Source organism: Sparus aurata, chromosome 15, assembly GCF_900880675.1.
Source record: "Sparus aurata chromosome 15, fSpaAur1.1, whole genome shotgun sequence".
Classification (NCBI taxonomy): Eukaryota; Metazoa; Chordata; class Actinopteri; order Spariformes; family Sparidae; genus Sparus; species Sparus aurata.
In genome coordinates this window covers 13,912,443-13,940,245 of record NC_044201.1, presented here as the reverse complement: position 1 = coordinate 13,940,245, position 27,803 = coordinate 13,912,443, and the positions used below count along the sequence as shown (strand labels likewise).

General features: G+C 40.6%; 1 protein-coding gene across 1 annotated transcript; it reads right to left on the bottom strand.

Moving 5' to 3' along the window:
• On the bottom strand, nucleotides 1-27,803 carry klhdc3 (kelch domain containing 3). Its single transcript, XM_030441989.1, has 11 exons — nucleotides 27,694-27,803; nucleotides 25,571-25,811; nucleotides 23,613-23,789; nucleotides 23,233-23,348; nucleotides 23,078-23,149; nucleotides 21,533-21,746; nucleotides 20,872-20,958; nucleotides 19,102-19,210; nucleotides 7,193-7,266; nucleotides 5,831-5,909; nucleotides 1-3,487 (listed from the first exon to the last, which is right to left on the bottom strand). The coding sequence occupies exons 2-11, from the start codon at nucleotides 25,722-25,724 to the stop codon at nucleotides 3,421-3,423; spliced, it is 1,149 nt and encodes a 382-aa protein (XP_030297849.1). The 5' UTR covers nucleotides 25,725-25,811; nucleotides 27,694-27,803; the 3' UTR covers nucleotides 1-3,420.

The window sequence follows — 27,803 nt, the reverse complement described above, 5'->3', positions numbered from 1 at the left end:
TCAAATGTTCTCAGATTTATTATTGATACAGTTATAAAGCATATTGCACAGGAAGTCCTGACCAACCTCAACAGATACAGAGTCCCCTCTGAAAAATGTGTAAAATATAAAAGAAAAAGAAAAACAGTGAGAATAGGGAGTCGGCACAGTTGCGTAATGATTCAAAAACACACTCAGTAATTTGTTCGGATTCTTTTCCAAGCATTGTTTGTTGTTTATTAATTATTCACCCATCTACTTTAAGCCCTAAAGACAGACAACGCTTCTTGGCATGAAATCAGTCTGGTCACGTACTTCTGCTTGGCAAATAATTCCTGCTCACCCTGAATAACTTCATCATGAGTGGGTGCTACAATCTAATGATGCGCTTTTCTTCACAGAAGCAGTTTTTTTCGAGGTTGGCAAATGCTTTTGGTAAAGATTCACAAAGTTAAATGAGAAATAATAGAGGCGCATCATCGCTGCCATTAAAAATGTAACGCTAATACATGTGGGCTAAATCACTACGACTTGTCATTAGTTGGAGGCAAGTGAGTGACCATCACTGAGGAAATCTGTTGTGCAGATGTGGTATTTTATTTCTGACTGTAGTGTCTACATTGTCATTTGCTCAATATTTACTTCATATACCTGAAAAGTTCTTGACTGAAAATACCATCACCCATAATCTTCACACGCAACAAGAGAAGGACCAAAATCCTGAAACAAAAACGACTTCCACACCAAACATTAGAAAAAAAAAAAAAGAGAAAACAATTATTATCAGTTTGCCGATGGCCATTTGGTGTCACATTAACAGTTTGATTTTGTTCACCAGTAGGTTTTGTTTTTCAGCTTCCCTGTGGTTTCACTGCACCAGCTGTTGCTTAGTCCAAGTTACTTGGGTACTGGGGAGATATCCAGTGTGATATGTCCGTGTGTGTGTGCAGTGTTAGACGGCACAAGACTGCGTCACATTGGCACCACCGGTCTGTAAATAAAATTCACACTTGGCTCGGGCAGGCAATCGTCTCAAAATCTGGAACTCTACTTAGGCAAAGAGCAGCACCGACATGTCTCCTCACTGTAAGGCCTGACATGCCGCGATTGGCTTTAGTGCAGTTATCTGGTGACTTTGACCTGCATTTAAGATTGTTTTACACTGCTTCACATGAAATACACAGATTTGTAAACATTTGGGATGTGGGTCAGTGTTGTCCAGTCCTGATGTTTGGGACCCAGAACCCTGCAGAGATCAAGTCTATCGAGTAATTCAGGGTAAAATATAGTTCTAGATGGAGTTCAACTATCAGGCAGGACAGAAAGCCGGAGCACACTTGGTCCCAAAGACCAGGGCTGAAAAGCATTGATGCAGCTCACAAGTTTGTGGTAACACAGTTCCTATTCACTATCAACATAATTAGGCAGTATACAGTAAATACAACTCTTCTGCCTGTATATTCATCCCCGCCAAGTTATTCATTTCTATGTCATGCCATATTTCTTATTATCAAGATTCAAATGAGAAGTCTGGTGATGTTCAGTGTTTTTCTTATTGTCAAAAATTCCCATAAAAAGGCCAAAACCAACAATTAATTGAAAAAAAACAAACAGATATTTATTGCATCCAAAACCTGATGCATCTTCTCCGTAGTCTTTCAGAGCCACAACGCTGGACCCAGCTCATTTAGCCACTTTAGTCTGATTTGAATCGATCTTAATTACGCCATGCTGCAGCTGTAAAGACTCGCTGCTCATGGACCAAATCCACCACTGCAAAAAACTCCCCACCATATGCACTAAATCCTCCTGTTAGAGAAAAGTTGGTCAAATGAAGTTGTCCAGCTGTTTTGGGAAATTAATGAACCATCTGTAGGTACCGCCCACTAGGAACAAATGGACACAAACATGGTGGCAAAGCGTACAGAGAGGAATAACACTGTAGGTTTTGGTGTTTTTTATGTGATTTGTTGTCAATATCCAAACTACAGAACATCCCAAAACTTATCCTTGATGGAGATAAATGGTTAAAAAAAGACCAACACAGCTTGTGTTTCTTTTTAAAGTTTGTTCTAAAATGTTGTTATTAGTATTAATAAAATCTCAACCACACACCCCAATTTGAGCTGTTCTGGGTATTCTTCAAGCTGCGTGGTGTCATCTAACAACAGCCCTTATGCATTTAAAACATCTGCTCAGGTGTAGCTTTGCTCATACACAAACACACACACCCACACTATTCTTGTTTTTTCACCTCTCTATGAATGAGCAGGTCATGAGGAGGAGTCTCTGAACGCTGTCGGATTGTCTATAAGAGGAACGACTACATTATGCATACTAGTGATGATCCCCCCCCACAACAACAGGCGAACTGAGGCAGGTGGGCTAGTATTACTCGTAGACGGGACAACGTGCTTCCACACATACACAGTATGCGTTTGCATCACGATTCCCTTCTACATTTGGCACTGAAAAACAAACCGCAGGGTAAGGGTGATGTGGCGGGGTGAGTCGCACTCTTCCTGTGACATTATAACATTTCTTGGAAGAATACAACAAATACAAACATCCCTGTGAAAAGGCCTTTTTTTCCGAGGGAAGTGTAGATCTAATGGGTCTAATGGGAAGTCTTATTAAAGACCCACACACTTTTTAGGGAGGTAGATGGACATGATTATTTTACAAGGCAGACAGGCAGCTTGCTATAGTTGCCTTGCAAATCACCTTTGAGACACTTAAGAGCAGAGGGGTGCTAGCCAAGTTATGATGAAGTAGGGAAAAAGTTTAGCATTGAAAGCCATTCAAACAGAACCTTTCACAAGCATAACGCCCCTAAAAAACGCAACACACCCTCTCCTTGCATTTAACACCCAAGTAATAAGTTAGCCTCGTCCACTCCGTATACTGTGTACATAACTTAATTTGCCGCAAATGGACATGATAGTTTTACATAGTTTAGTGACTAAGTAAGAGCTGCGAGATATACAAACTCATTAACTTTTCAGTCTCTTTGTATCAGGAACACAAGGATCACTTTTGTCCCTTAGTAGAGATCTGTTGAGTGTGACATCCTCAACAAAGAGGTTAGCTCTCAAGACCTTTGGCTGAAGTTCTTGTCGTCTCTTCCTGTGCTTAAGATTAGAAGTCTATGATTATCATAGGCTGATTGGATTTCTAGAGAGGCTAGAAAGAAGAGAAGAAGGTGTCAATAGTTTCTATCTCATATCACCGTTGTCTCAAGGGTTAAAATATCCTTCAAGGATGTCCTTCTGAGGAAGTCGCACTCAGGAAATTTTGGTCGGAGTTTTCACTTGAATCAAACAATTTCAGCTCCAGGCTCCTCAAAAACAGTCCATTGAAGTTTCAGTTGGTTAGAAAGATAAAAGCCTAGTGTCCTGAAACAGTGCGAGGAGTTCTGATTCTGCTTCGCCTTCAGCAGTGTCAGCCGTGGGAGGAGAAGATGGGCCTGCTGATGTTGCTGTTGGTGGTCATGGCGGCCAGCTCCCACCTGGAGGGAACAATGGGAAGAGTCAAAAGGCAAGAATCATAAGGGTTCCTTTCATGTTCGCAAATGACACATCGTTGTCTTTTAGTTCTGATCTGGTTTGCACTCACACTGGTCTTTTACAAACACACCACGTTGTGTACAAACACAGGCTCCAGTCAGTGACAGGGTGGAGGTTGCACCCATAATTCGCGCAAGATATCATGGAGGTTAGGAATAAGGTAGATTAAAGAACTGCTTTAATGGACGACCAGGAGTTAAAATGGGCACCAAATGATCTTTTATCAAATGATCATTTAGTAAGATTATCAGAAGCATGCAGACACTTTTATCATGTTCTTCTGATACAGAAACTTTTAATTGTTTGAAATATCCAAAATGCTACAAATCTACTGCGGCGACACTCAATCAACCAATTGTGTGCCATTCCCTTTCACCCTCTGCTCCCCTCTTGTCCGAGCGAAGGGCTACGATGTGGACAGGGATGAGGGAAGGCTCTGCTGTAACACGAGAGCCAGGAGCAGGGGCTGACAACAGGGTCTTGTGCTGACCTGCTGACAGGTCAGAGGTTGAGCTCCAGATTGTTATCACTGGCTCTGGTTTCACACTCACTCCCCTCTCAATTGCTTTATTCGTTTTTTCGTTGCGTGCGTGTGTGTTTAAGATGGGAGATTGGCATTGGAGCTGGACATGCCAGTGAGGGGCAAAGGGAGTTAACCAGAGTCTTGTGACCCCAGAGGAGAAAAACCCTCTGAGGGTTAAAGACACAACTGCAAACACTGAAGTGGGGAGCGTGCAAGGTGGCAGTGACAGTGTGAGAGGAATGAGAGGCTGAGAGGAGTAATTAGTTTCAAGTTGCATGGGGTCCACGGGAAAAAAAAAGTCACCTCAGTCAGACTCATACCTCTCCGTTTCAGATGCACTTGTCTAATGAGCTACATTAGCTTGAAAAGGTCTTTTCATTTAGGTGATGTGAGAAAGTTATATGCTTAAATTGGATGAACTGACTGTGAATATTACTGAATCAGAAGCTTAATATTACGCTCTTGATTACTGAGAAAAAGACAGATTTTAATTAATGGGACCCTGCCAATTTAAAACATACTCACTTTCACTTTTATATGCAGCTAATTAAAACAAGATGTTAAAGCACATAGAGGAAAAAAAGTACTTCAGCAGCAGCTACTGTCAGCCTTCTTTAACACGGTTATTACAACCTCCCCTACCCTGTGATTGCAATGTCACAACAACTCATAGTGCTCTCCAACTTTTGAGCTTTCAGCAAGTCTATTTGCAACAAGTTAAATGTCAAAATAATTTCTAACTTGTCAATGAGAGTAGAAAATTATGTATTATTACTCTAAAAAAGCAGAGATGTGCAAGTAAATAAAACCGAACGTGCTCATGTGCTAATCCTTCCTGACATATACTCATTTGAAAACAGTACAAAAACAAAATATTGAATGTTTAACCTTCATCAACTTCATTAATATGTGTAACTATAAGTTATTCTGTATTTCATGCCTGCAACACCATTAAGACAGGTTCTGACAGGGGCATCAAAAGACTGGGAGAGTTGTGGAGCTCCACAAACATCTGTTTGGAACACTCCACAGGTAAACAGGTTCACTGGTAACACGTGATAGCATCATGATTAGGTATGAAACGGGCATCCTCAAAAGACTCAAAAAGAATTGTTCAACATACAATACAATACCTTTTTTTAACATTACAAATGATACTAACAGTTTGATTGAATTCCTTGAAAAGTATACATGAATGTCAGAGTTCTTATATGGTTTGATCCCATTTTGCTTTCGTTTGCTTGGCTTTAATAACTGCGGGTATGGACTCCACAAGTGTGTGTAAAATCTGAAGACTCATGTTGTCCAAGCATCATTTGTATGCCACAAAGCTTCTTATGATTACACAAAATGCTTGCATTTCTCAGTCTTCCAAGTTCCCCCAAATGTTCAATGGAGTTGTGGAGTCCATGCCTGCTCAGGTGCATGCTCTCATTAAAGCAAAAAAGGGGGCTTAAAAAATACCAAGACATTCTGACATTCATGTAAATTTTTTAAAGTTTCCAATCAAATTGTTAAGCCCCTCTGTAATGAAGCGCATTGAAGCAAATGTAAAATAGAAGTATCACATCAGAGGATGCTTGTCCTCTCCAGACTACAGACTGAGAGCATCACAGACTTCATGATTGTTTTATCATGATCCAATTTTTCTATACACATCATTACTAAGGAAGAAACAGTGGCAGCGACAATGACAAGCCTAACACAAAGAGCATTAACAACAATATGTCAAATCTGTGACCAAATAGGATGCTCGTCTGACCTGATATCATGTGGGAGTCCTGACTGCTCCAGACTGTACTGAATAACAGCTATTTTGCATAACGTCTTCAAATTAGGGCCTGGAAAAGAAGAGAAAGTGTAATGAGTCATAGACAGATCATAGACACTAATCATACCAGGCTAAGAATATCCATTTCAGCTGTGGGAATTCAAAATGCAGCCAAGCAGGTTTGATCTGAGGATTTGCAGATGAAAGGCATTAGATTCCGTCTCTATAGTGTAAAAACCATCATGTTGTGTTAATCAAATACCCAAGAAAAACAGCACAAACAAACAACAGCATTCACATATAAGGACACACACAACATTGTGATGTTAGTATCTTATTTTAAAATTCCATTCTAATACTATTGACAAACTTTCTCTGAATTACTATCCCCGTCAAAGCTCTACCACCATATGTTCGCTAATAAACAGTGTGAAGACACATGTGACTGGCACGTGGAGGCGTGTGCCACAGGGGATGCCACTGGGTACTGCCAGTCCCATACGGTCTCTGTGTCAGCCCACCTACACAACCCCTAACTGTGGCTTGACCGCATTACAGGCAGGAAAAAGGCTTTATTTGGTAGTCCATGAGACGGAAGTACCCCACGTGATAATACAAAGCAGGGCCAATGCCAGGCATGCTCGGCCAGGTTGGAAGTGTAGCAGTGGTTTAAGGAGGGTATTGGTTCTTTGAAATGTATTAAGGTGAGCATTGGATATAAAAGAATCCACACTCTTAGTTACAAAGGCAACCGACAATTGAAAACGGACAATTATGCATCAGATCTGTCTTTTCCAGACTTCTTGGTATCCTTTTCAGACCACATTTGGCATCTGAGTAGTTTGTGTTTATTATATAAATAAATTGTTTTAAACCCAACAGCTAACACAAATGTTAAATTCTAACCATTTAAATAAAAAACAAAAAGTTCCAGCATTTATAGAGCCTTACTCATTCACTGCATCTGTGGAACACAGCCATAAAGGTATGGCTTCCTTACACCAAAAAAGAAAAGCAAGCCCTTGTACTTGTGCATTCAACAACACGTGATACTTCTTGCCTTGCTTTTGAGGATTCCAAGCTCACATTGGCCTGTTCTCTCTCACACAGTGGTAAACATTTTGCCTGCCCCAAACCCTATCAAAAACACAATTATGAATTTTACCCTTTTGAAAACACAATAGGGGAAACAGACTGGAAGCAAACATTTCACTATGCTCAACAGACCTGGAAATGACTAAAATCCAACAAAATGTGTACTTTTCCTTCCAAACTGCATATGAACTCTTTGCTTTGCTCTGCAAGATTAGACACATTCTTAAACTCACAGAAGAGACAGATAAGGATACTTACTGAAGTCTAAGATATACAGGTCTGAATGATCCATGAGGTTAAATTCATCACCCATTCCTTGCTCTGGACAGGGACTGTAAAACAAAAACATTTTTGTAAGATTAGAGCTGTCAACAAAAAAATATTGAATATGATCACTTAGCAGAATCAGAATCAGAATTCCTTTAATGTCCCCGCAGACGGGGAAATTTGTTTGTTGCAACAGCAGAATATTACAAGACAGAGAAACAGAAAAATAGACAACATTTTTTTTTTTAAATTAGCAGTAGTCAAAGCTTCAAACCTATTCAGGGGGACAAAAGAACTCCTTAAACCTCCTGTGTGTTTTACCAAGTTTGTACTTTCTGTACTTTGCATCCAATTATTCCCCTCATCATCCATCCTCTTACCATCTTTCTTTAACCACTAAAGTTCATAATCAGGGAGCCACAGATTATTCTCAGAAAAAGCAGGTCTGTTAACACAGTGCTCTGTTTGCCTTATCATGGGCTGGCATGATTTAAGCCCACAGGAAGTACAGCATTGCGGTGAGACGGCAGGCTGGCCCGTGCTGAGAGTCCCCCAGACCTGTGCAGCCGTTGATATCACTGCACATCTGTTTCCTGCCTCAGCTCAGCACCCACACACACCTGTGAGACACCTGGTGCACCACAATTTAAAAAGCCTGGACTTTCTTCAGTAACCACCTTCAAATCAATTAATCAATTAGTTGAAATGCAACATGGCTACTTGGAAGGACACTGTGCAGCTGAATAAAGTGCAACTGAAAACAACAGCTGCAGTCTGTGGGAGCTGAACTAACATTTTAAGGAAAATGTATTCTCTTGAGGCAGCAAGTATATTCCTGTAAATGTACTCGATGCACATCATTGCTTTACATCCGTAACAACAGTGCACCAAGAGACCTGTCCAGATTAGTGGATAAAAATGCACTCTACACTTTTACACTACCCAGAGGACAGCTTCAGACAAACAGGTGCATTTACCAGGCAGTTTAGTGTCTATAAATATCCATCATGGAGAATGACTGAGGGACTTTTAAGAATAGCTTTGCAAGAAGCTTTCTACTACACATGGACTGTCACAAGGCATGAGACACCATCAGACACCACCACTGTGAAGCAAATCTAGCAGAAACTACTGATTTTGAGTTGCTTTGACTTTTAGTTTTTATGTTTCAATTTTACTTCAATCTGTCTCCATTTTTCATTCTCTCCTCCACTGTCTCTTCACCCATCAATCTCTTTTCCCCTTTCCCGCTGTCCTCTCCATCGTGTCTCCCTTTGCTGCGTGTTCAGGATGTTGTAGGGGTTTTACGTTGCTAATCTTCACTAAACAAACATAGTAGTGGCTTAAAGCGGCCAGGAGGGGTGCAGAGCACGAGCACAGTCGTCCCAGGGGGCCAGCTGGGGAAGTCATTACGCTCCCTGCCCCCCAGGAGGTGATCCACCCGGGCTTACAGCATGGACCTTTATCAGAATACCCTAACCATCCGAGCCCCCCAGCTATCAATAGACTGTCTACTCCCAGACCTGCCGTTCAATGCTGATTGTAAAATTACTGTGGTGATTAAAATGGTGTTTTACATTTCGGGCTGATCACTTATAAAGACTTTATAATACGTTTTTAAAAAAGGCGCAGCTATAAAACTACTGCTGAAATTGATCGTCTGCTGCAAATGCAACTGTACCGCATATTATGAGAATAATTTGGTTTTAAATCTTGTATGCATACCAATTATTCACAACCTACGCTCAGTGTCCGATGACAAAAGCTGCTATGCCACAAGATTCAAACGTTTATTGGTTGCATTAAATACTGTATGTGTAAAAATGACAGTAGCATCAGCAGTCCATCTCCATAATAGAAGTAATGAAAAGTAGCATCTCTGTCTGCAGTAGCTGTCAACTACTGTGCAAATTCACATGGAGATGGTATGGGCCTTGGATGATGATGTGTGAAAAGGTGAAGATAAGAGGTTGATTAAACAAGAGCAACCCGGAGAGATTAAGATTGTATCCCTTGAGACGAGGCTTTCCCGCGTGTTCATTGGTAATGTCAGCCTGGGTGTGAAATTCAGCAGAACATTAAGTAACGATAATGCTTTATTGGTCATCGCAAAAAGAAAGAGGCGGAAGGGGATCATAGAGGCTGAGGAAGGAAAAAAGAGGCAACCGGCAATGGTTGGAAGCGGGAATGTCACAGTGTGTGACTTTATGTGGCATCCTGGGGTTTGATGGGTCACTTTGTTACTCGATCAGCAAAGTATCACTATGTGTGAAAGTGCTCCTCCCCCTACAGCAGCAGCGGTTCCCAGTCTGAATGAGGCCTGAGTGATGCCGCACCCCCACTAAAAAAACACGGGCTGCTATTTCAAACAACACTCAATGAGGGTGTCTAATCACCCAATTGCCAGTCCTTTCCAGCAATGCACTGCCTGCTCCACCTCATTATCTTTCAAACCTTGGTCTCAAAACGGTCGAAGAAGGAGCTGAACTGTACCCTTAAAACTAATGAGGAAACAACACAGAGTCTGGGAACACTCCAATTTGTCTTAAGTGTCCAGGAATGTAATTACCCACACATTTTGCAAATGACTTTCAGAAACAGTAACAATGCAAGTCAAGTGACGAGAACAGAGTATTGGAGCAAACTCCATCAGTAACACCTCTGCTTTCTAAACATACACACACTGGTGTTAAAAAAGTGGACGGACCCCAGCCTGCTGCAGGCATGTTTTCAGAGGCTTCATTGGCCGTATCCTCATTCTTGGGAGTGATATAATCTGCATCCTTTTCCTTTCTCAACTTCCTATTGAACTTTGGTCCTTCAGAACCATCTAGCTAACAGGAACTCATCACAAACTATAACTTCCTGCCAAGAACCTTATCAGAATGGCCAGACGTGCATCATGTTATTTCAGCACCACTTTTAAGTGAAAGAAATGAAAATGCTGTTAGTGGTAGTGATAGTACACAACCTGCAAACAAGCATATCAGACACTTAAAACAACATTATTTAAAAAATAACTAGGGCTATACTGAATAGTTATACCGAAGTTAAGCTTCCTAGCATCAATCATAAGCGCATCGCTTTTTTTTTTCCTGAATTAAAGGTGATTCTGGACCCAACTACCAACCCAAAGCGACCTGCTTACTCCAATTTTAACAGGGCAGTATAGCAGCAATCTAACACACCAAATATTACATCTATATAACCAGAGCAACAAAATAAATCTATTTAGGCGCGAACACTCTTATAGTAAATTACTTGCATCCTTAAGCCTTTACAAAAAAACATGATTGCGTATCTGCATCTGCTGATAAATTAGTTTATTCAAGTTGATCATTTGGTGCTCGAGGACTTTTTGGGGGAAGATTACATCAAAAAATATGACAAGAGATATTAAAATGTTAAGAAAAAATAAAAGAATATGATACAACCCTAAAAATAACAGTTTTAAAGAATAATGTAAGATTGTGGCTAGACTATGGCAAGACTGTAGTCTTGTAGTAGGTGGAGGATATTTATCCCTTCAAAGGATTAAAGCATTCGCCCTGCTTCTAAGACTTCAGCTGCATAAATAACAAAACATTGAGTCATTTACTGCAATTAGCCCCAATTTCTAGGCATTTTCAGTCATTATTTTACCTTCAATTTTTATACACACTTTGAAGCAATTACCAAATCTACAGATAGAATCTAGAAGGGGATTTGTGGACTGTTTAAAATCCAGCAAGAGCTGGCAACAGTTTCGGAGCTAAACTTTCTTACACAAATCCAACAGACTTGGTTATCACAGATCGATAGATTCCTGCCCGTTTCTTTTGCTTTAATCTCGACTGTCTCACCTCGTCTTACCGCGCTATCTGTGCCCCCTCCCGGGCAGTGGCTGGACAGTGGATTAAGACCTGTAGCTGCCCAAACCTAAGCCCCATGCAGAGGGTGAGACACAAACTACAGCTGGCTCCCAGAGACAGACGCCTGGCTTCAGATTAGACAGAGGAGATGCCAGCCACTAGTGAAGCATGCCTCTCAAATTGCAACCCCTGAGGACGAAATCTAGTTGGATGGTGATGTTATTGGGGAGAATTAAACAGGCCTTACAAATCTCTGGCAAATATAAATTTAGTCCCATTTATCAGGACAGGTTGTTATCAACCAAGCGTGCCTATAAAAATGAGGAAGAGGAAATAGTGCTTCAGGACCTTGAACACAGCTGGTTGATGTACAGGGGAAACTCTGAAGTACTTGTCAAATGCTCCTCTATAGTTGGAGGATTCATTTTGAAATATAAGTTACTTCCTTTATAGACACAATCTGAAGACTAGCTTCAAGGTCAAGAACCTAACAGGAGAAAGTTAGACTTTACTTTAAGTACATGTATGCTTATGATTCATGCCCTCAATCAGAAAAGCTTTCGAGTAAACTTCTTACTTTTCAAGTGATTATGTCTCCATATTCTGTGCTTTACTGACTGCTATAAGTATTCCCTCTCATGTAAGTTGGATCATTCTCTTTCATTACAAACAAAAGTCATGTAGTGTTTCAGAAAAGTCTATTTCACTGCCAAGCAGGCTTGTTTAAACATGACTCGCTGACTGAGAATAAACAGCACAACCTGTTAAATCAATAAGCTGGTGTGCTTTGCTCATCTTTTTTTACTTCGTCTACAGAGCATGGCATTGTTCCACAGAGGAGACCTAAAACCGCCAAGATGGGCTTTTGCTTGTGGTACCAGTAGTAAATCACAAGTCAAACTACTACTAGTTAGACACGTGAATTTATGTGGACAACAGCATCACAAAGCATCACCTATGCAGTCTGTTTATTTGAGCTGCTGTGTAACACTCAACCCTATGACACCTTCATGTATACAGCCTGTTAGTGGGTTAAAGAGGGTTAAGATGCAGATGAAATACTATCAGGAGCTTGTCTTTGAAGAGTAAATCACTGTGATGCTGTGCTGCCCAAAGGTCCTGTCCCGCCACGTGCGGGATGCCCTATATCCTGCTAGGGTCACCTCCACTGTTTGACAGGTTTTATCTCGGGCATACTAAACACACACACACACACACACACACACACACACACACACACACACACACACACACACACACACACACACACACACACACACACACACACACACACTATTAATAAAAGGAAACCTCTGCGGCCTACCCTTTGACACCCAAGGCCAAGCGACAACATGTGTGTGGCATCATAATCTATGGAGTGTTGATAGGCATGTTTCCGTGGAGCCAAGTTCCCTGTGGCAGACGTTATTATAGGGTGCAGCCATATTGATATTTAGATTCAGGTATTAATGAAAACAAAAAAAGGATTTTTTGTAAAATGGCTGGCAAGAAAATAGAGTATTATAGAGTTAGTTTTGGCTCAGTCCCATGTAATGTTTAGTCTAACATCTGAACTGTCAGGTTCAACAGTGATAACAAGCCACACTCTTACCAGCTGGATTATTGTAACAGCAGCCCTTTCAGCCATTGATAAGGTGCAAAATGGCCTTGTAGGTGATATCGAGGCACCAGGCTTTTGACCTTTCAGATTTACTAAACAGAATCACTGGATTCTGCAGAGGCTCTGCGGCTCAACATCTCAATGTTTTGAAATGACCAGCTAAATTCCTTGCAGATTAAATATCCTGGTGACATTCTGGTGGATTAAACAAGAGGTTTTGGGGCTGGGATGTTTTGGCTACCCGTGAGATTAACTGCTGTGCAGTCTCCCTCTTGCTCAGAGTATACAGCAGCTACACACTCTCCCACCAGAAAACTCAGTGGTGGTATACCGGCTCTTATATTTAGCATTTTCTATCCTTACTAAGTCAACATACTGAGTGACTGAAACATTAAAACAACCCAATAGCTGAAACATAAATGCTTTGGGATCTAATGTCAGGTCTGGTGTCAGCATGCTTACTATCGTCACTAAATCTACCAACTGTCAGTGAATATCATAGCTGGCAGAGCAAAGCAATCATGTGCACAACTCTGACGTCAGCTCAACAAGAGGAGCTGTGAATCAGCAAGTCATGACAATACATCCAGACACAAGAGAGAATGGTATAATGGGACAGAGAGTTCTTCTGGGTACTGAGCTGAAGCTAGTAGGGAATCTCAGCAGTGACCTACAGTGGCCTCTTTAATTTGACTGAGATTCAGAATCAGAGGAAGTGAATCATAGGCGCTAAGATTTAAAAATCCCACCATAGTTTGTCCTTTTATGCCAGAAACACAATGCACTGACACATACATAAAAATCATTCAGGGCCAGTCATTGTCATTATCATCAGGCAACTGTGGAGCCACAGAGCCAGCATTTCAAAAGTGGGTTTGCAAGCTTTTGGTTTTCCAGCATTAGAGATGTTTAAGAAAGGTTATCAAATGATAAATTCATTTACAGGATAAAAAAATTATTGTTGCCACAAGCTCAATGGTATTTCTTAATAAGCAGATGTTTGTGTTACATAGGATTATCAGTTTAAGTTTCTTTTTCTTTTCTCTTCATTTGGTTTTCCATTGGCAAAAGTTGTTAATACTAACTGAACGTGGTGCTTTTTGTTTGGTACGATCTTGGTCAAGGTTTCAAGCAATCCGAGTCTATACTTAATAGGAGTGGAAACACTGCAGAGCACTGATTGTTCAGAGAGAATTGTCACTTGTTTAACACGGACATCCTGCACAGACAGCAAATTGCAACTCCAATTTTTTTTTTTTATTTACTTGACCCAGATTTTTAAAATGGCAGCCCAAAAAACCATGCTGTGGTCAATACAAAGAGGAGATGTTCTTTACTTGAGTTGCGGATGAAAGCATCTCAAAAAGGGAAAGCATACCCTCCTTTGTTGTTTGTTTGTCAAGGCATCGCTATGATCAGCTAAGAATCCCGTCTAAATTAGAGCGGTACCAGCTGCAGTGATAAACAAAATCGAGAAAAGTAGCTGGTACCAAGAGTCCAGCAAAGTCAAGTTGTCATAGTCGTCAATGCTATGACTACTTGGCAGCGCACAGAAGCACGTTTAAAACTAGTCTAACCTACCTAGCTGCCCCTATGGAGAATCTGCAATCATTCACGCTACTAGCACTAACCTCATCATCCTGTGTCTCAGCTTGTATAAATTTAGATGATAACATAAGGGTCACAGACCAGACCTCGGCCTGTCTAAGCATAGTGATGACATCAAAGAGACACATCCATGGCTTAAGGCCACTTTGGCACTGCAAGACCTAAACTGACAGCCACTGGTCCTTGGTTCTCAAAGTGAAGGGCAATTAAAAACCACTTTCATCAGCAGCCCACATAAAGGTGCTGCAAGGCTCAAGGCATACCGTCTCTATTCTACAGAGAACTGGGATGGTTCAAAATTAACTTTTTTTTTAACTGATGAAAAAAAAATCACTAAAATCAGAGTAAAAATTTAACACAAAGAGATGATTTCAATCTGACAGGGTGGCATGAATACATGTCATGGTAAAAATAAATTCTCTGAATTTAATGAAGCAACGAATACACGTCGTAATGTCGCAAGGGCCAGTGCTAGATTCCCCTTCACAGATTCCAAGCTGTCTGCTCCCAGCATGCCAATCTGTCATGTCCTTGTTCACATCCTGCCCCTCATAGGATGCCCTGTTCCCAAGCTTAAAATGCTTCCCGATTTAGCCCAACCGAGGCTTGTCGTAGGCAATTATACACCGAGTGCCATGAATGCCAACAATGACAACATAACCTCAGCAGGAGATCCATAATCTTTGCGGTGCTGTCTTCATGTGCAAATCAACTTTAGCAGTGTTCAATTCCTCGGAAGGTGAGAGAAAAGTTACAAACACACAGGATTTGGCAAAGGATGCTGCCTGTTGCTTGTGTGCGTAGTTGAAGGTCAGTGCAGGTGGAGTTAGTCATGCACGGGTCGTCCTTCGTGGGGCAGTGAGCAGGTCCCAGTAAATGAGTGTAGCAGAGGTGCTGAGGGTATATCAAATTGCAGTCCGTGAGAAAGAATGCTCCCTCAGGTCATAAATCAGAGATGGGGCAGAATTTCGCGCCTCTCTGCAGATCAGCAGGCCTGTTTACACTGACGTAAGTGGCACACAATAGACTGCCACTAATGCCTAGCCACACACACACACACACACACACTGCTCATTTACCCTAAAAAAAGGGCACATGTTTACCTAGAAACAAGCACACAAACAAAGAATATCACACACTATTTAACAGCACCAAAACAGAGAAATCCAATGTAAATAACAAGGCCCATTCAATGTAAATCTCAAATGACTCTATAACAAGGGCTACATCATGCTGTTGGTGTTGTTTTTATACTTGTGTTTACTGTCAACACAGTTCAGTGTTATGTCCAGTCCAAAGCGTAACCCCTTTGAAAGCAGATCGCTCTTGCACTTAATAGTTTTATTGTCCTTCACTAAAGTAATAAATTATTCCTGAACAAATTCCTGCAGGTAAAATAAATATCATAAACTGGGGAAAGAATCAACTGAAGGGTTCTGTTTTGGATCAATATGAAAGGACAACTAACTCAGGAAAACAAGACGTAGACCATAAATTTGAACACAATTTCCTTTGGCAGGCCTACCAAAATGGAGGAGCCCCAGAAAAAACACAAGCAAGGTGTCCAGCGAGTAATTCATGATGACCTGCGCAAACATTTGTCAATTGCATTGAGACAGACACCAATAACTTTATGCCCTGTTAACCACTCTCATGTTGTTAGGTCAAGCACAAGTAAACACAGGAGACACAGCAATAGTGTTTACACTAAATTACAGATATATAATGTGAAAACACTTGCCCAGTCTGAACTTTATCAACCAAATGAACCTTAATAAGAATACAAAGAGAAAACAAACAAATAAGTGTGATACGAAGCTGTTTGGTGTTTGTTTGTGTATCTTAGTATGTGTGTGCACGTGCTTATGGGAGTTCCTGTGTGTAAGAGGCTTAAGTGTGCTTATGTAAACAACAAACGTGCAATGTTGAAGAACCTGTGTGGCCACCTTGTTTGGAGGATGCAAGGATCATGGTCTAATTTGTACAGTAACAGGAAACAACATCTTGGCAGACTTAAACCAAAATCCTCGACTTTATAAACAACACAAACAAACTAAAGTTCTCCACTTATAAAGACACTTGATGTGCATTCATGAATATATGTTAACAACTTCAGGCAGAAAAGTTGAATTGGCCAGAGTGAAAACAAAAAACAAACCTGCCCTGAACATTTTAAACAAGATGTTGGAGATAATGTGTGGTGTTTGATTTCTTCCTTTGCTCAGCCAGCACCCTCCATCATTCCAGCAGCCCCAACGACACTCCCTTTCTAGCCCCAGTACTATCTGCTCCCAACAGGAAATCATGACTCCTTAAAACCCATCCTGGCCTAATCCCAGCGAGAACCCAAACAATGCATAACAATCCTCAAATATAGGCATCACCTTAAACTCTTTCTCTGGACAATTATTTTCCTTTCCCTCATTATTAATAACTGACTTTACTGACATTTTACTGCTGCATTTAGAAGGAGCAGATTTTCTTTCTTTAAATTCTAATTACTAATTCAGAAATATGGTTCTGCTGGGACATGGTGGGAAAAGTTAATTAACATTTATGAACTACAAAAGCTTTGTCACATCGTTTTTGTTTTTTATGTCAATAAACATGCTAATTAGGGCTGCAAGATATGGTAAAAAAAAAAAAAATCACAATGCAATCATTTGGGCAGCTAGTACAACAGCCATATATTCAAGACTGATAATTGCATCACAATTTCAATTTCACTTCAAAATTATAATTATTAAAATTATCATGATGTGATACTTCTGGGATCAGTACCAAAAAAACATGAGACCATCATTGCAGCACCATAGTTCTTCATTGTATTACTATTTTCTCACCTTTTGACATGACCAAACTTTGTGATTTTCATCTTTTGCTTCATTGTTCAGCTCGATTAGTAGTATTATTTATTAATAATGACTTTAATGATGTTATAATGGATGAATTGATGACACGTGTATTAGGGTCTCTTGCTACCTGTGATTTGGAGGCCACTGGACCAGTTGAAAACTAATCCAGCAGCAGACAGAAGCCTTTAGGACTCGAGGGCCTGTAGACGTAGTGGGGCTGAGAGGACTCTTATCCACAGCCTCCCGTTCCTCCCTATCAGGTTAACCCAGTGGGGTTTGTCTGATAACACAGCATTGCTGATAACAGTAGCCCAGGTCCCAGACTACTCTGGACCATGCTAACACCGTTAGCTACCTAATTACTCCACTGGCTACTGGCCTATCACAACCCGTCACCAGCCCAGTGGCACCTTACCAGCTATGAAGCCCCAGCAATCACTACTGTCTTATGGCCAACAAGGGAATCATCACAGACTGCTGTCTACTAGAGCCAGACCCTCCATTTGGCATAAAGAGGCGAGAGGGAAGAATTTTGTTTTTCTCAAACAAACACAGTGAGCAGTTTGTATTGAGGGCCTGTGCTTCATCGAAATTATGATGACAAACGATGAAAAGAATTAAAAGAATTAAAAGTAGTAGACTTTCAGTGTAAATATAGAATAGGGTTGGTAACATTTCCCATTTCTAGACAGGCAACTTTTCAATTCTTACTGAAAACCAATATTTTATCCAAGAGTTTCCAGGTTTGGTCATATTTAATTTTTTATCTTTAACATAACGTTAATTCACAATCCAATATTCAATTCACTTTGTTCTTAAAGTAAAATCAACTGTGTAAATAATGACTTAATTCAGAAACTACAGTATCAACAAAATGTGAGTCTCCAATATAAAAACAACACAACAGTAACATTGACTTTACCTTATGTTTTTGTCTGATCAAAAGGTAAACGGCAGAATTAAGCATTATATTGAACAGATAAATACACTGTGTGTCACATTTTAGCAACAGCACATCTCAGCAGTAAATACTAACATTATCAGAGACAGTAGTAAAATAATGTCATGGCCAGAGGTGTTGTTACAAAGTATGTCATCATATAATTTTGCAGGTATAACTCCAGAAGGGTAGGCAAAAGTGATTTCAGATTTCAATGTTAAAGCATCACTGCTAACAGAAATATTGAGTCACCTTCACATGTAGTTGGATTCATTAGTTTTGCTGCAATAGTCATTCACTGCAGCTTCGCATAGTTAAAATGCTGATGAAAGTGTTGTTTTTCAAAAGGCAAACTGTGGCCGCCCTTAGACCTCATAGCTTGTAGACTCACAGATATTGATACATCTTTATAAATAAGTGCATACCATACTACTAGCCTATACCATACGATAATATATTACTATATTATTTTGTGCCATACTATAACACTGTGCTATGCTATACCATATCATAATAAATTATGCTATACAAAACTGTAATACAAAATCAACGATGACTTGATTAAGACCTGACTACTGGGTTACTGAAATTAATGAAAATCAGTGGTGTCTGAGGTGTATGACAAATGAAGTCACTCTAATCTTTTGATTTGTTGACTACGTTGAACATTTTCTACACAAGAACTGAGATAACACATAATAACTGGTGTCACCACATTCATCATTTAGCTGTGTGGCATCGCTTTGTTTATAAGAAAACAATAGCTCAGCTTGCACAATGGGGTTTTATCATCATGTGCTGTCAGCCTAAGCTTTTATCATATTCATATTCTGTAGTTGGAAAATATTCATAATTAACTGCGCATGTACAAAGATCTGATTAATAAATCCATAGAGAATAAAGTGGATAATCAAGAAATAAAATGTATTGCCACTAGAATAATCAAAAGGGGCAAGGGGCAACAATTGGGAGCAAAAACTGTAGAGAAAAATTACAGTTTAGGATACTGATATTTTGTGCCTCACCTGGTTCCTCCAAAGAGGATGATGCGATCTCCAACCATACAACAGCACTGACGTCTACGCGGACACGGGCCTTTCCCCTTCGGTTCTACCTTCATCCAGGCAAAGGCTTCTGTAGTGTTTACACATAAGACAAGAATAAAGTTGAGATAACAATATATTTTTTATTCAAAGTATTTTTTTTGGCCTTTTATGGCTTTATCGATAGGACAGCTCAGAGAGATGACAGGAAACAGGATGAGGGGGGGTGACATGCAGCAAAGGACCGCAGGTGGGATTCGAACTCCGGGACGCTGCAGCGAGGACAAGGCCTCTGCACATGGGACGCCTGCTCTTTCAACTGAGCGAATGGGCGCCCCACCCCGGCTGTCTTCTTTCAAGATGGAAGACTCTCAGTAAATTATACGTTATACAATTTTACATAATTTATTACATTCTTGCTTTAAACAGTTTGACAGAGGGATCTTTCACAAAGCAAAGTTTGATTTGTGTGGACTACATCATTACACCTAAACAAACTCTCAGTCACTTAAACTTACAACAAGATTCTAAGTGCTTCCCATGGTGCTTGCAGTTAATTCAGCTCCCTGCTATATTTAGACACAGGGCCCAGGGATACATGAATAAAGAGGAGTGATGAAAGCAAAAAGACGAAACTTAGCCTTCATTTGAACACAAAACTTTACATTTCAGAAATAGACATAAATCCTCTCCTCTCTTCAGCTGAAGTGCAGTATGAGTGACGATGTTGAAGCTCTCTCAGTTGTTCCATATAAGGATGAAGTGTGCAGTCTCACACTCTCAGAGCCAACAGCATCATTACATCTCTATAGCAACAGGCCATTCAGACTTTGTTGGATAATTAGGACTATAACTGAGGTGCTGCCATCTAGTGGAAGACAAAGCACAGGTTTAAATGGTTAACAGCAGATCTAAGGTTCACCCAGTGCAAACCTTTCCAGTTGGACACAGTGCCAGGTACTTCATCACTAATTACCCTGTGATGTGTGATAAACTTGAAAGGTTAGATACTGGTACTGCTAGGCTATCTGATATGTTGCACATTCTGTATAAGCGTACTTTTGTTACCATCCATACATCTCAGTATATCAATAAACAGGCAGGAACTGAGAGGAAACAGGACAGGTTTTTTTTTGTAATAACTAATGCACTGGACTTGTGTCAGGCACTGTATTTTTAAAAGATGGTCATCATAATACTAAAGAAACCAATGTACAGTGCCATTTCAACATCATATTGACAATGAATAATCCCCAGGTGTGTTGTTTCCTCTTTGTTTCAAACAAGCACACAAAGGTTTTTTTCTCAAAAACATTAAAAATATACTTGAGAATCGATCTGGCAACATTCGTAAGAGCAGATGAAGACTCTAAAGACTGAATTATTGTCAGTTTTCACCTGTACGGTTCTGGCAAAAAATAATGGCCATCTGTGTTTCAAACTCGGCATAGTGAACAGGGAGCAACCAGCCAATATCAGGAGACTGATAATGATGCAATCAGGGAGGAGAGGATTGTCTACATGGCTCCTTACAGAAGAATGAAAAGGAAAGTGGGTCAACAGGAGCTAGCACTGCCAGTTCTGCATTACCTCAACGGAGGTGAACAATCATCAGTGCAGGTATATTAAAAAAACAGAATTACTATGCACTAAGCAAAGGAAGGCTACCAGGAAAGAAACAATTCACAGCAGTGCTTTACAGCAACATTACATGTTTGCCCAATCTGATATGTATAATAAATAATGTATCACCTGGATTGAACTTCCAGAGATCGTTGAAGTGCCGGTCAAGACGGGCATTGTATCCTCCAAATATATACAGCTCACCGTTGTAGGAAACTACAACACCGAAAGGAAAAAAATGTTGAGGTCTATCATGCAGATCAATTAAATTTGCAGCACAGTCAACTGAACCCTGTGAACTGGTTCAATAGGATGGATTTGTTTAATCAGACAATGTGGGCGAAGAAATGCAATCTTGAATACAGAAAGAAAAGCACTGTTTATACTCCCTCCTCCTCAATAAAAAAAACAAACCATGAGAATGCAATGAAGAAAAGGTCACACTGGAAAACAACTGCGGTTTCTACACGAAAGAACTTATTATTTCAGACTATTCAAACTAAGAGAGCCATACAGTTTGTCTGTTTGTTTGTTTCCCCCAAACAAAACAATACAACTACTTATTGTTTACTCTCCATATGGTCTTATTGCAACAAAATTCTCAAATTGAGCTCATGAGTCTGAATGGATTATGGTTGGATCCTTATCTCTTTTAAGGCTACTTCAGAATAAAAAAAAATTTAAAAATAGGGAAAACAGGAAAATGTAGTCGAAAAATCAATGCATTTAAGGGAATTAGTCAGAAATCTGTTCATCGGATTGATTTAATGAACATATGTGTGTGTCTTACAAGCTGAATGGCTCCTGCGTCCCTCTGGCAAAGGCTGTGTTGAAGGTGTGCTCAGCCAGCAGTTGGTCTCTGTATCGAACACTTTGATCTTGTTGCAGTAGATCTCATTGTTGGAGTGGAAGGGACCAAAGCGGTCGGCTCGCCCTCCAAACACAAACATCTTTGTCCCGATGATGGTGGCTGAGTGGAAGTCCCTCCAGCGTGCTGGAGTGCCCTGCGAAGAGAAGACCAGCGAATGTTACTTTTACACTCCATAAACATTCAGTAGGGAAACGAACATAAAGCAGTCTACTCAGGACAGAAAGCAAGGAATATAACCTACATGCAATCTTGCATAACCTGATTTTGACCTCAAACCTTCAGCTTTTACCATAACCCTGGGTGTAAAGTCTCATTTCCATACTGGCAAAAAAAGAGGTTTCTTAACCAGCAACTTCAGCTAAACATCACCATCTAGTGGACCCAGTTGCCAACTACAAAAGGCACACAACAACCAAACGACTTTTTAAGCACCACAGCCTTTCAAATACATTGTACAGTAACAGTAAATGGACATTGTATAATATCAGGTGGGAATCAAACACAGAATAATAATGCAGCTGATACTGTGGTAACAATGTATAATAAACAAAAATACAGAACAATAATGGCATGTGATTCATTTCCACTGAATGAAACTGCACCTGACAAAGGCAAGCCTCTATCCCCTTTTGCATTTAGCTGGCCCATAGCCACAGAAAAAGCTCTCACGTGCCCTTCTTTCCAGAATGTGCTCCAATTGTTTTCCACAAATCTTATGCAGACAAACAGGCTTTTTGACTTGCATTACAAATACAGCAATGGGAGAAAAAAAATGAATCAACTAGAACTGCAACAAAAAAGCAAGACTCAAGAGAATACCAGACTAAACAGGTGCGACAACATTATTATAAAATAAGGTCATGTGTCAGAACAGCAGGTAGTTTTGTTTCCAACAGGAATGCAAGTCTGAGTACATACAGTCACATGAACAACTAAATCTGTAAACACGATTCTCTAATCTCCTTGATGACAAAATGTTATCAGTTAGGAACTAAAACTAGCGGCTGGTAGAGAAAGCCCCCGCTGCACCAATCCCTAGTTCGCCCTCAGGACTGGTGTCTATGTTTAAAATAAATTTTACAAGACTTTATCACATGAGCAGGTTGAAATGTACAAACACAAATGGCATTTCCCAAAAGGGGAGTATACATAATCCTCTGTGAGGCTTTTTGTACTTGGCCCCCTACCAGGGAGCAGCATTACATTGCAGTGCCTTTGTATCCAGCCAATCTGACCACTGAGTGCTTGTGTCGCACTACTGCCCACTACAGTAATAACCGATGGTTTGTGGATTTCCAACAGCGCTTTGAATGTAACTAAGCATGATGCCAGTCCATTCTATCTTTGTGTTTTGATGAGTGATTGCTTTGTGTCCTCTTTTATCTGGACTCAACACAAGACGATGTCTGAAGAGGAAGAAAATTTATATTTATGACGGATTAACAACTGGTATTTTTAACTCACTCTTGCATTTATTAATGACCAAACCATGGTGTTGGTGTCCAGCTTGTGGATGTCATTGGAGAAGCAGTCCGCCTTAAAAACAGCAGAGGAGACAAATAAATGATGTTTTAATGTTCGGAGAGTAAGTCCCACAGTGAAGAGTGATGAAGACTCACCAGCTGCTCATAGCCTCCAAATATATACATTGCCTTCATCAGGACGCAGGCCGAATGGCCATCCCTCGCCCCTGGGACAGTTCCTGAAATCTTGGGTGTGAACCATCTGTGGGTGTCTGTGAAGCAGGAAATGTTTATATGAACTCTAAGTACGTACTATTGCGAGGGACTCATCTTCTCATTTTACAATACTTTAACACTTGAGTCATGAGCAATAAAAAACTATCACACATACAAGCAGGTGTTACAGCTCCCTGACGTAAAAACAGTTTTCTCTTACTTCTGTTCTCACAACCTCAACATCAAACAGGTGCATCTTAAAAGGAAATATAGCCTGAAACTAACACTTAACAGCAGGAGCTAGATGCAGGTATACTTACTGATATCGAAGGCATAAAGCACATTGCAGGCCCCCTCTGTGTCATTACGCCCACCCCAGAGGTAGATAATGTCATCCAGCAGCACAGCTGTGTGGCCATAACGCATATATGGCACTTCACGGGCACGCTCGTGTCCTCCCGTCCTCACCGGAGGCAGCTTCATCCAGCGCAAAGACACTAAAGTACGAAACAGTCGAGAAAGGGATCAATTTAATACCTCAATCCCAAAGTAAATGGAACTATAATTAATAACATACTGCAGACAGTGGTAACCTAATTGTTAGATAGTTGAGGTTCAAGATATGTTTTAAAAAAAATAAAGGCAGCAATTACAATGAGTGAAACAGTTGGGGAATACATGTGCACGAGATTTAACTGTCAAACTAAAAATAAAGGGCAGTATTGACATTTCACCAGTCTCTTACAGCTGTTTGACATACCTGTTTGTTTTAATGAACAGAATAACAAGATGTCATGGAGTGAGAAACATCGGGATGAAATCCAAACTGCCTATTGCTGTTCATTTTTTTTTACTTATTTTGAAGGGTTAAAACCAGAAGTTAAAAAGTGTCTGAAAAGATAGAAGTAAAGAAAACAGAAAAAAACAAAGGGCTTTAAAGGACAGCAGACTCCGCTGTAAAAGAGGCATCAAAGAGAAGGAGCACAAAACAAGTGACAAGATGAAATACTGAAACAATGGCTAAGCAGGTCCCATTTCCATTTCAATCAGCCAAAGGTGTTATTATCAAGTTGGTTCCACAGATCTTTTCATGTCACAGAAACGGCAGGTAGGCTCGAGCTACTTTAAGAAGTTGTTAAACCCTAAAGCAGGTGGCTGACCACACAGGGGAAAAGAATATATAAAATGGGTTATGAGGAAGAAAAGGGAGCAGTTTTATAAAAGATAGAGCAGCGCATTTAGGGAAAACACCTGTTTGTGAGAAAAACAACTAACAGAACATGTCACGAACCGCAATGGAAAGCTTGGTTTTTGATAACCAGCTGTTATGAGTAACCGTTAAAACGGTTCAAATTCAATAAACTCTGAGGCACTCTCTCGTCCTCACTCCAGAAAAAACAAATATTTCCCTGCTTCATTATAGTTAAAAAACACAGGGCTTTTAAGGTAAAATTATTTTCACATACATAGAAAACAAATAATTTCAGTACAAACAGAAACCAAAAGTGGTTAAGATATTCATAAATAGATATACCGGGATTCTAGTCTGGCCCTAATGAATTATTCCAGCTCTTTTCACTGACAACTCAATGTGCTCTTGAGACCTGAAAATAAAATATATTTCTTGAATTCACTGATGTTGTTTATAAGGTCATAAAAGAGGAAGAGGGATCAACAAGCACTTTCCAATTAAAGCCGCACTCACAGTCAAGATGAACAGCAAAAAACAATACATTATTTCAAGAATTTATATGCCTGAATCCAAATACCCTAAAAGTGTTTTAGTAAGGTGTTGCTCCACCACATGCTGCCAACACAGCTTCGGTGTGCCTTGTACAAGTCTCTGAATTCTACTGAAGGAATTGGAACACCATTTTTCCAAAGGATATTTTCTCATTTAGTAGTTTTGTTTTGATGATGGTGGTGGACAACATTGTCTAAGACATCCCAAATTCCCCATAGTTGTTCAGTTGAATTGAGATCTTGTGTCTGCTAAGGCATCTGCTTATGATTCGTATCACTTTCATCCTCAGCAAACCATACATGCTCTATGGATGAGGGTGTTGTCATCCTGGAAGAAACTACTCTCAGCCGCATAGCAATGTTTCATCTTAAAATAAAGGTGATGACTTTGTATTGATTTGCAGTGATACTTCCCTTTAAGGGGGCAACTGGATTCAAACCATGGCGTCAGAATTCCTCCAGAGCAGTTTGTCATGTTTCTCCGCTCATTTATTCAGGTTTTTCCTTGTAATTTGTCTCATTAAACACCACCTACCTGTGTTGAAGACGTGCACGTCAATCTGACGGAGTGTCTCATAGTCCTCCCCGGAGCAGTAGCCTCCAAAGGAGTAAACCTTGTGGCCCACCGCCACAGCAGCATGGTTGACTCTCCGCGGCCCTCCTTCTAGGTGCACCGACCAGCGCAACATTCCACGCGCAAGCACCTCTGTGACTGCGAGTCCTAGACCATCACTTTGTTGCCCGCTTGGATTCCATCAAGTCAGCACCATTGAAACCTGTGATCACAACAACAACAAGAGTAACAATCTGCTTAGTAGCATGGCGGGGGGAAGTAGGAGTGGCAATCGAGGAGAACACAAAGGGCAACTGTTTGTCCTCCTGGGCTGAGAGTTGCTCAGCTTTGCTGCTGCTGACAGGCTCACAAGCCCCTGTTTTATCTAAGCTGGGAGAGTATTTTAAGAAGTGATTAGACCTACACCTACCACTCCTCTTTTTTCTGTTGACTCCCATCCCTGTGTCCTCCAGCTGCACTACAAAGGTACAGCCAATATAGAATTATAAAAATACATAAGCACAACTTTCAAGCAATACTCTAGCATGAAAATGCTACATCAATAACGTTACCCACTGCCCTTTTCACCATTTTCTGACATTTTATTGAACCAACTAATCGATTAGTCAAAAAGATAGTCAACAGATTATTCAACAATGCAAATAATCATCAATTGCAGCCCTTATACAGCAAGTATTCTTATCTGTTGAAAGGAGTGCAACAATGAACCAGTCATTTGTCTATTTTTGGCAGTTAAGTTTGCATGATAGGACAGCCATGCATATCAGAAATGTTTGCGAAAACAAAACACACCACAGGAAGCATCTTTAAAATCTGCAGTTCAATGGCAACCTTTAAGCGAGGACAGCGCTCAGCAAAACAAAGATGAAGCTGTCTGACGAGATTCAGTGAGTTTCAGTTGCTTCCATCACGTTGGCCTCATTACAGCGCGTGTAGAGTGCGCTGGGAGAAGGGGCTGCTGCTGATGGCTGATCACGTCCAAGTGTGACAATAAAATGCCAAAAGATAAATCTGTTTGGGAACCCTGACTTCAGAAATTCCCCCCGCACTGTGTGCCCCTTGCTTATTCTGTCTCGATGACTCACTTTCTTACTGACCTCTAACCTTTGTTTGCTATTAAAAATAAACCGCCAGCAGACCATTCACATAGACCTTTCTATTTCAAGACCATCCATCTCTGAGGAAGGGTCAGGCCAGATCTAGGCAACAGTCAAATGTGAGGCGTAACTCTACTAGAGTCTTTGTTATTGTAGTGACTGCTTTGGAGCTCACTGTAAGAGCAGCAATGCAAACTCGAGACCCCACCTGGGGTAAAGTGGCCCCTCATACTGCAAAATGCATTTACAACATTAAGGGACTATTGCATTATCTTTGCTGCAGCAAAAACCGGTTTACAGCAACTTTCCCAGTAAACAGCAAGTTTCACTATCACGTACATTTTGAAAGCAGGGACATCTTAGAGATAGGGTGGAAAGCAGTTTCTCCACCCTCCTGACCCACTGAGCAGGATATTGTTGATATCAGATGACCAAGTTAACCGTGTCACTGTCAGCCTAAGATGATCAGAGTGGCTTTGTGAACACTAAGACTTGTTTAACATATAGTGACATCAATGTAGACTAGCACAGGTCTCAGTTGGACGTGTAAACTGTGGATGCACAGCTCCTTGATTGATAAAGCTAATCTAGACCCGGTGACATTGAGCTATAACACCGTTACTACAGTCCAGTCAACGCCTCATACACAAGGTAACAGTTAGCTGGTGTTAGCTACCAGACCGGAATAGTACACGCCTGTGAGGGACTATCCACTGGGGTCGCTCGTCTGACAACATCAACCCCAAACAACAATAACAGCGTCCCTGCGCCCATCTGTTTGATAACCAACTGTGCAAGAGGAGAAGCTGTTGCTAGCTAAAGCTAAAGCTAATCTATGGAAGCTAACTGCCTCATTTAGCTGCTAGCTAGCTAACGTGAACTGCATATATCCAGCTGGTAAGAGTAAAATCACTTCGAGCCCTGGCAAAGTTATGCACTGCTTAGTTAGCAGACCTAAATATCAGCAGAGAAATAAAACGTAGCTACCTTCAGGTGCAGTCGCTCCTTATTAACTGGTGTTTAGACAGGCAGCGGTATCCACCGGGAGCCCCTACCGACCGACTCCCTCGTGACGTGTTGGGGAAGAACCGTCCGCT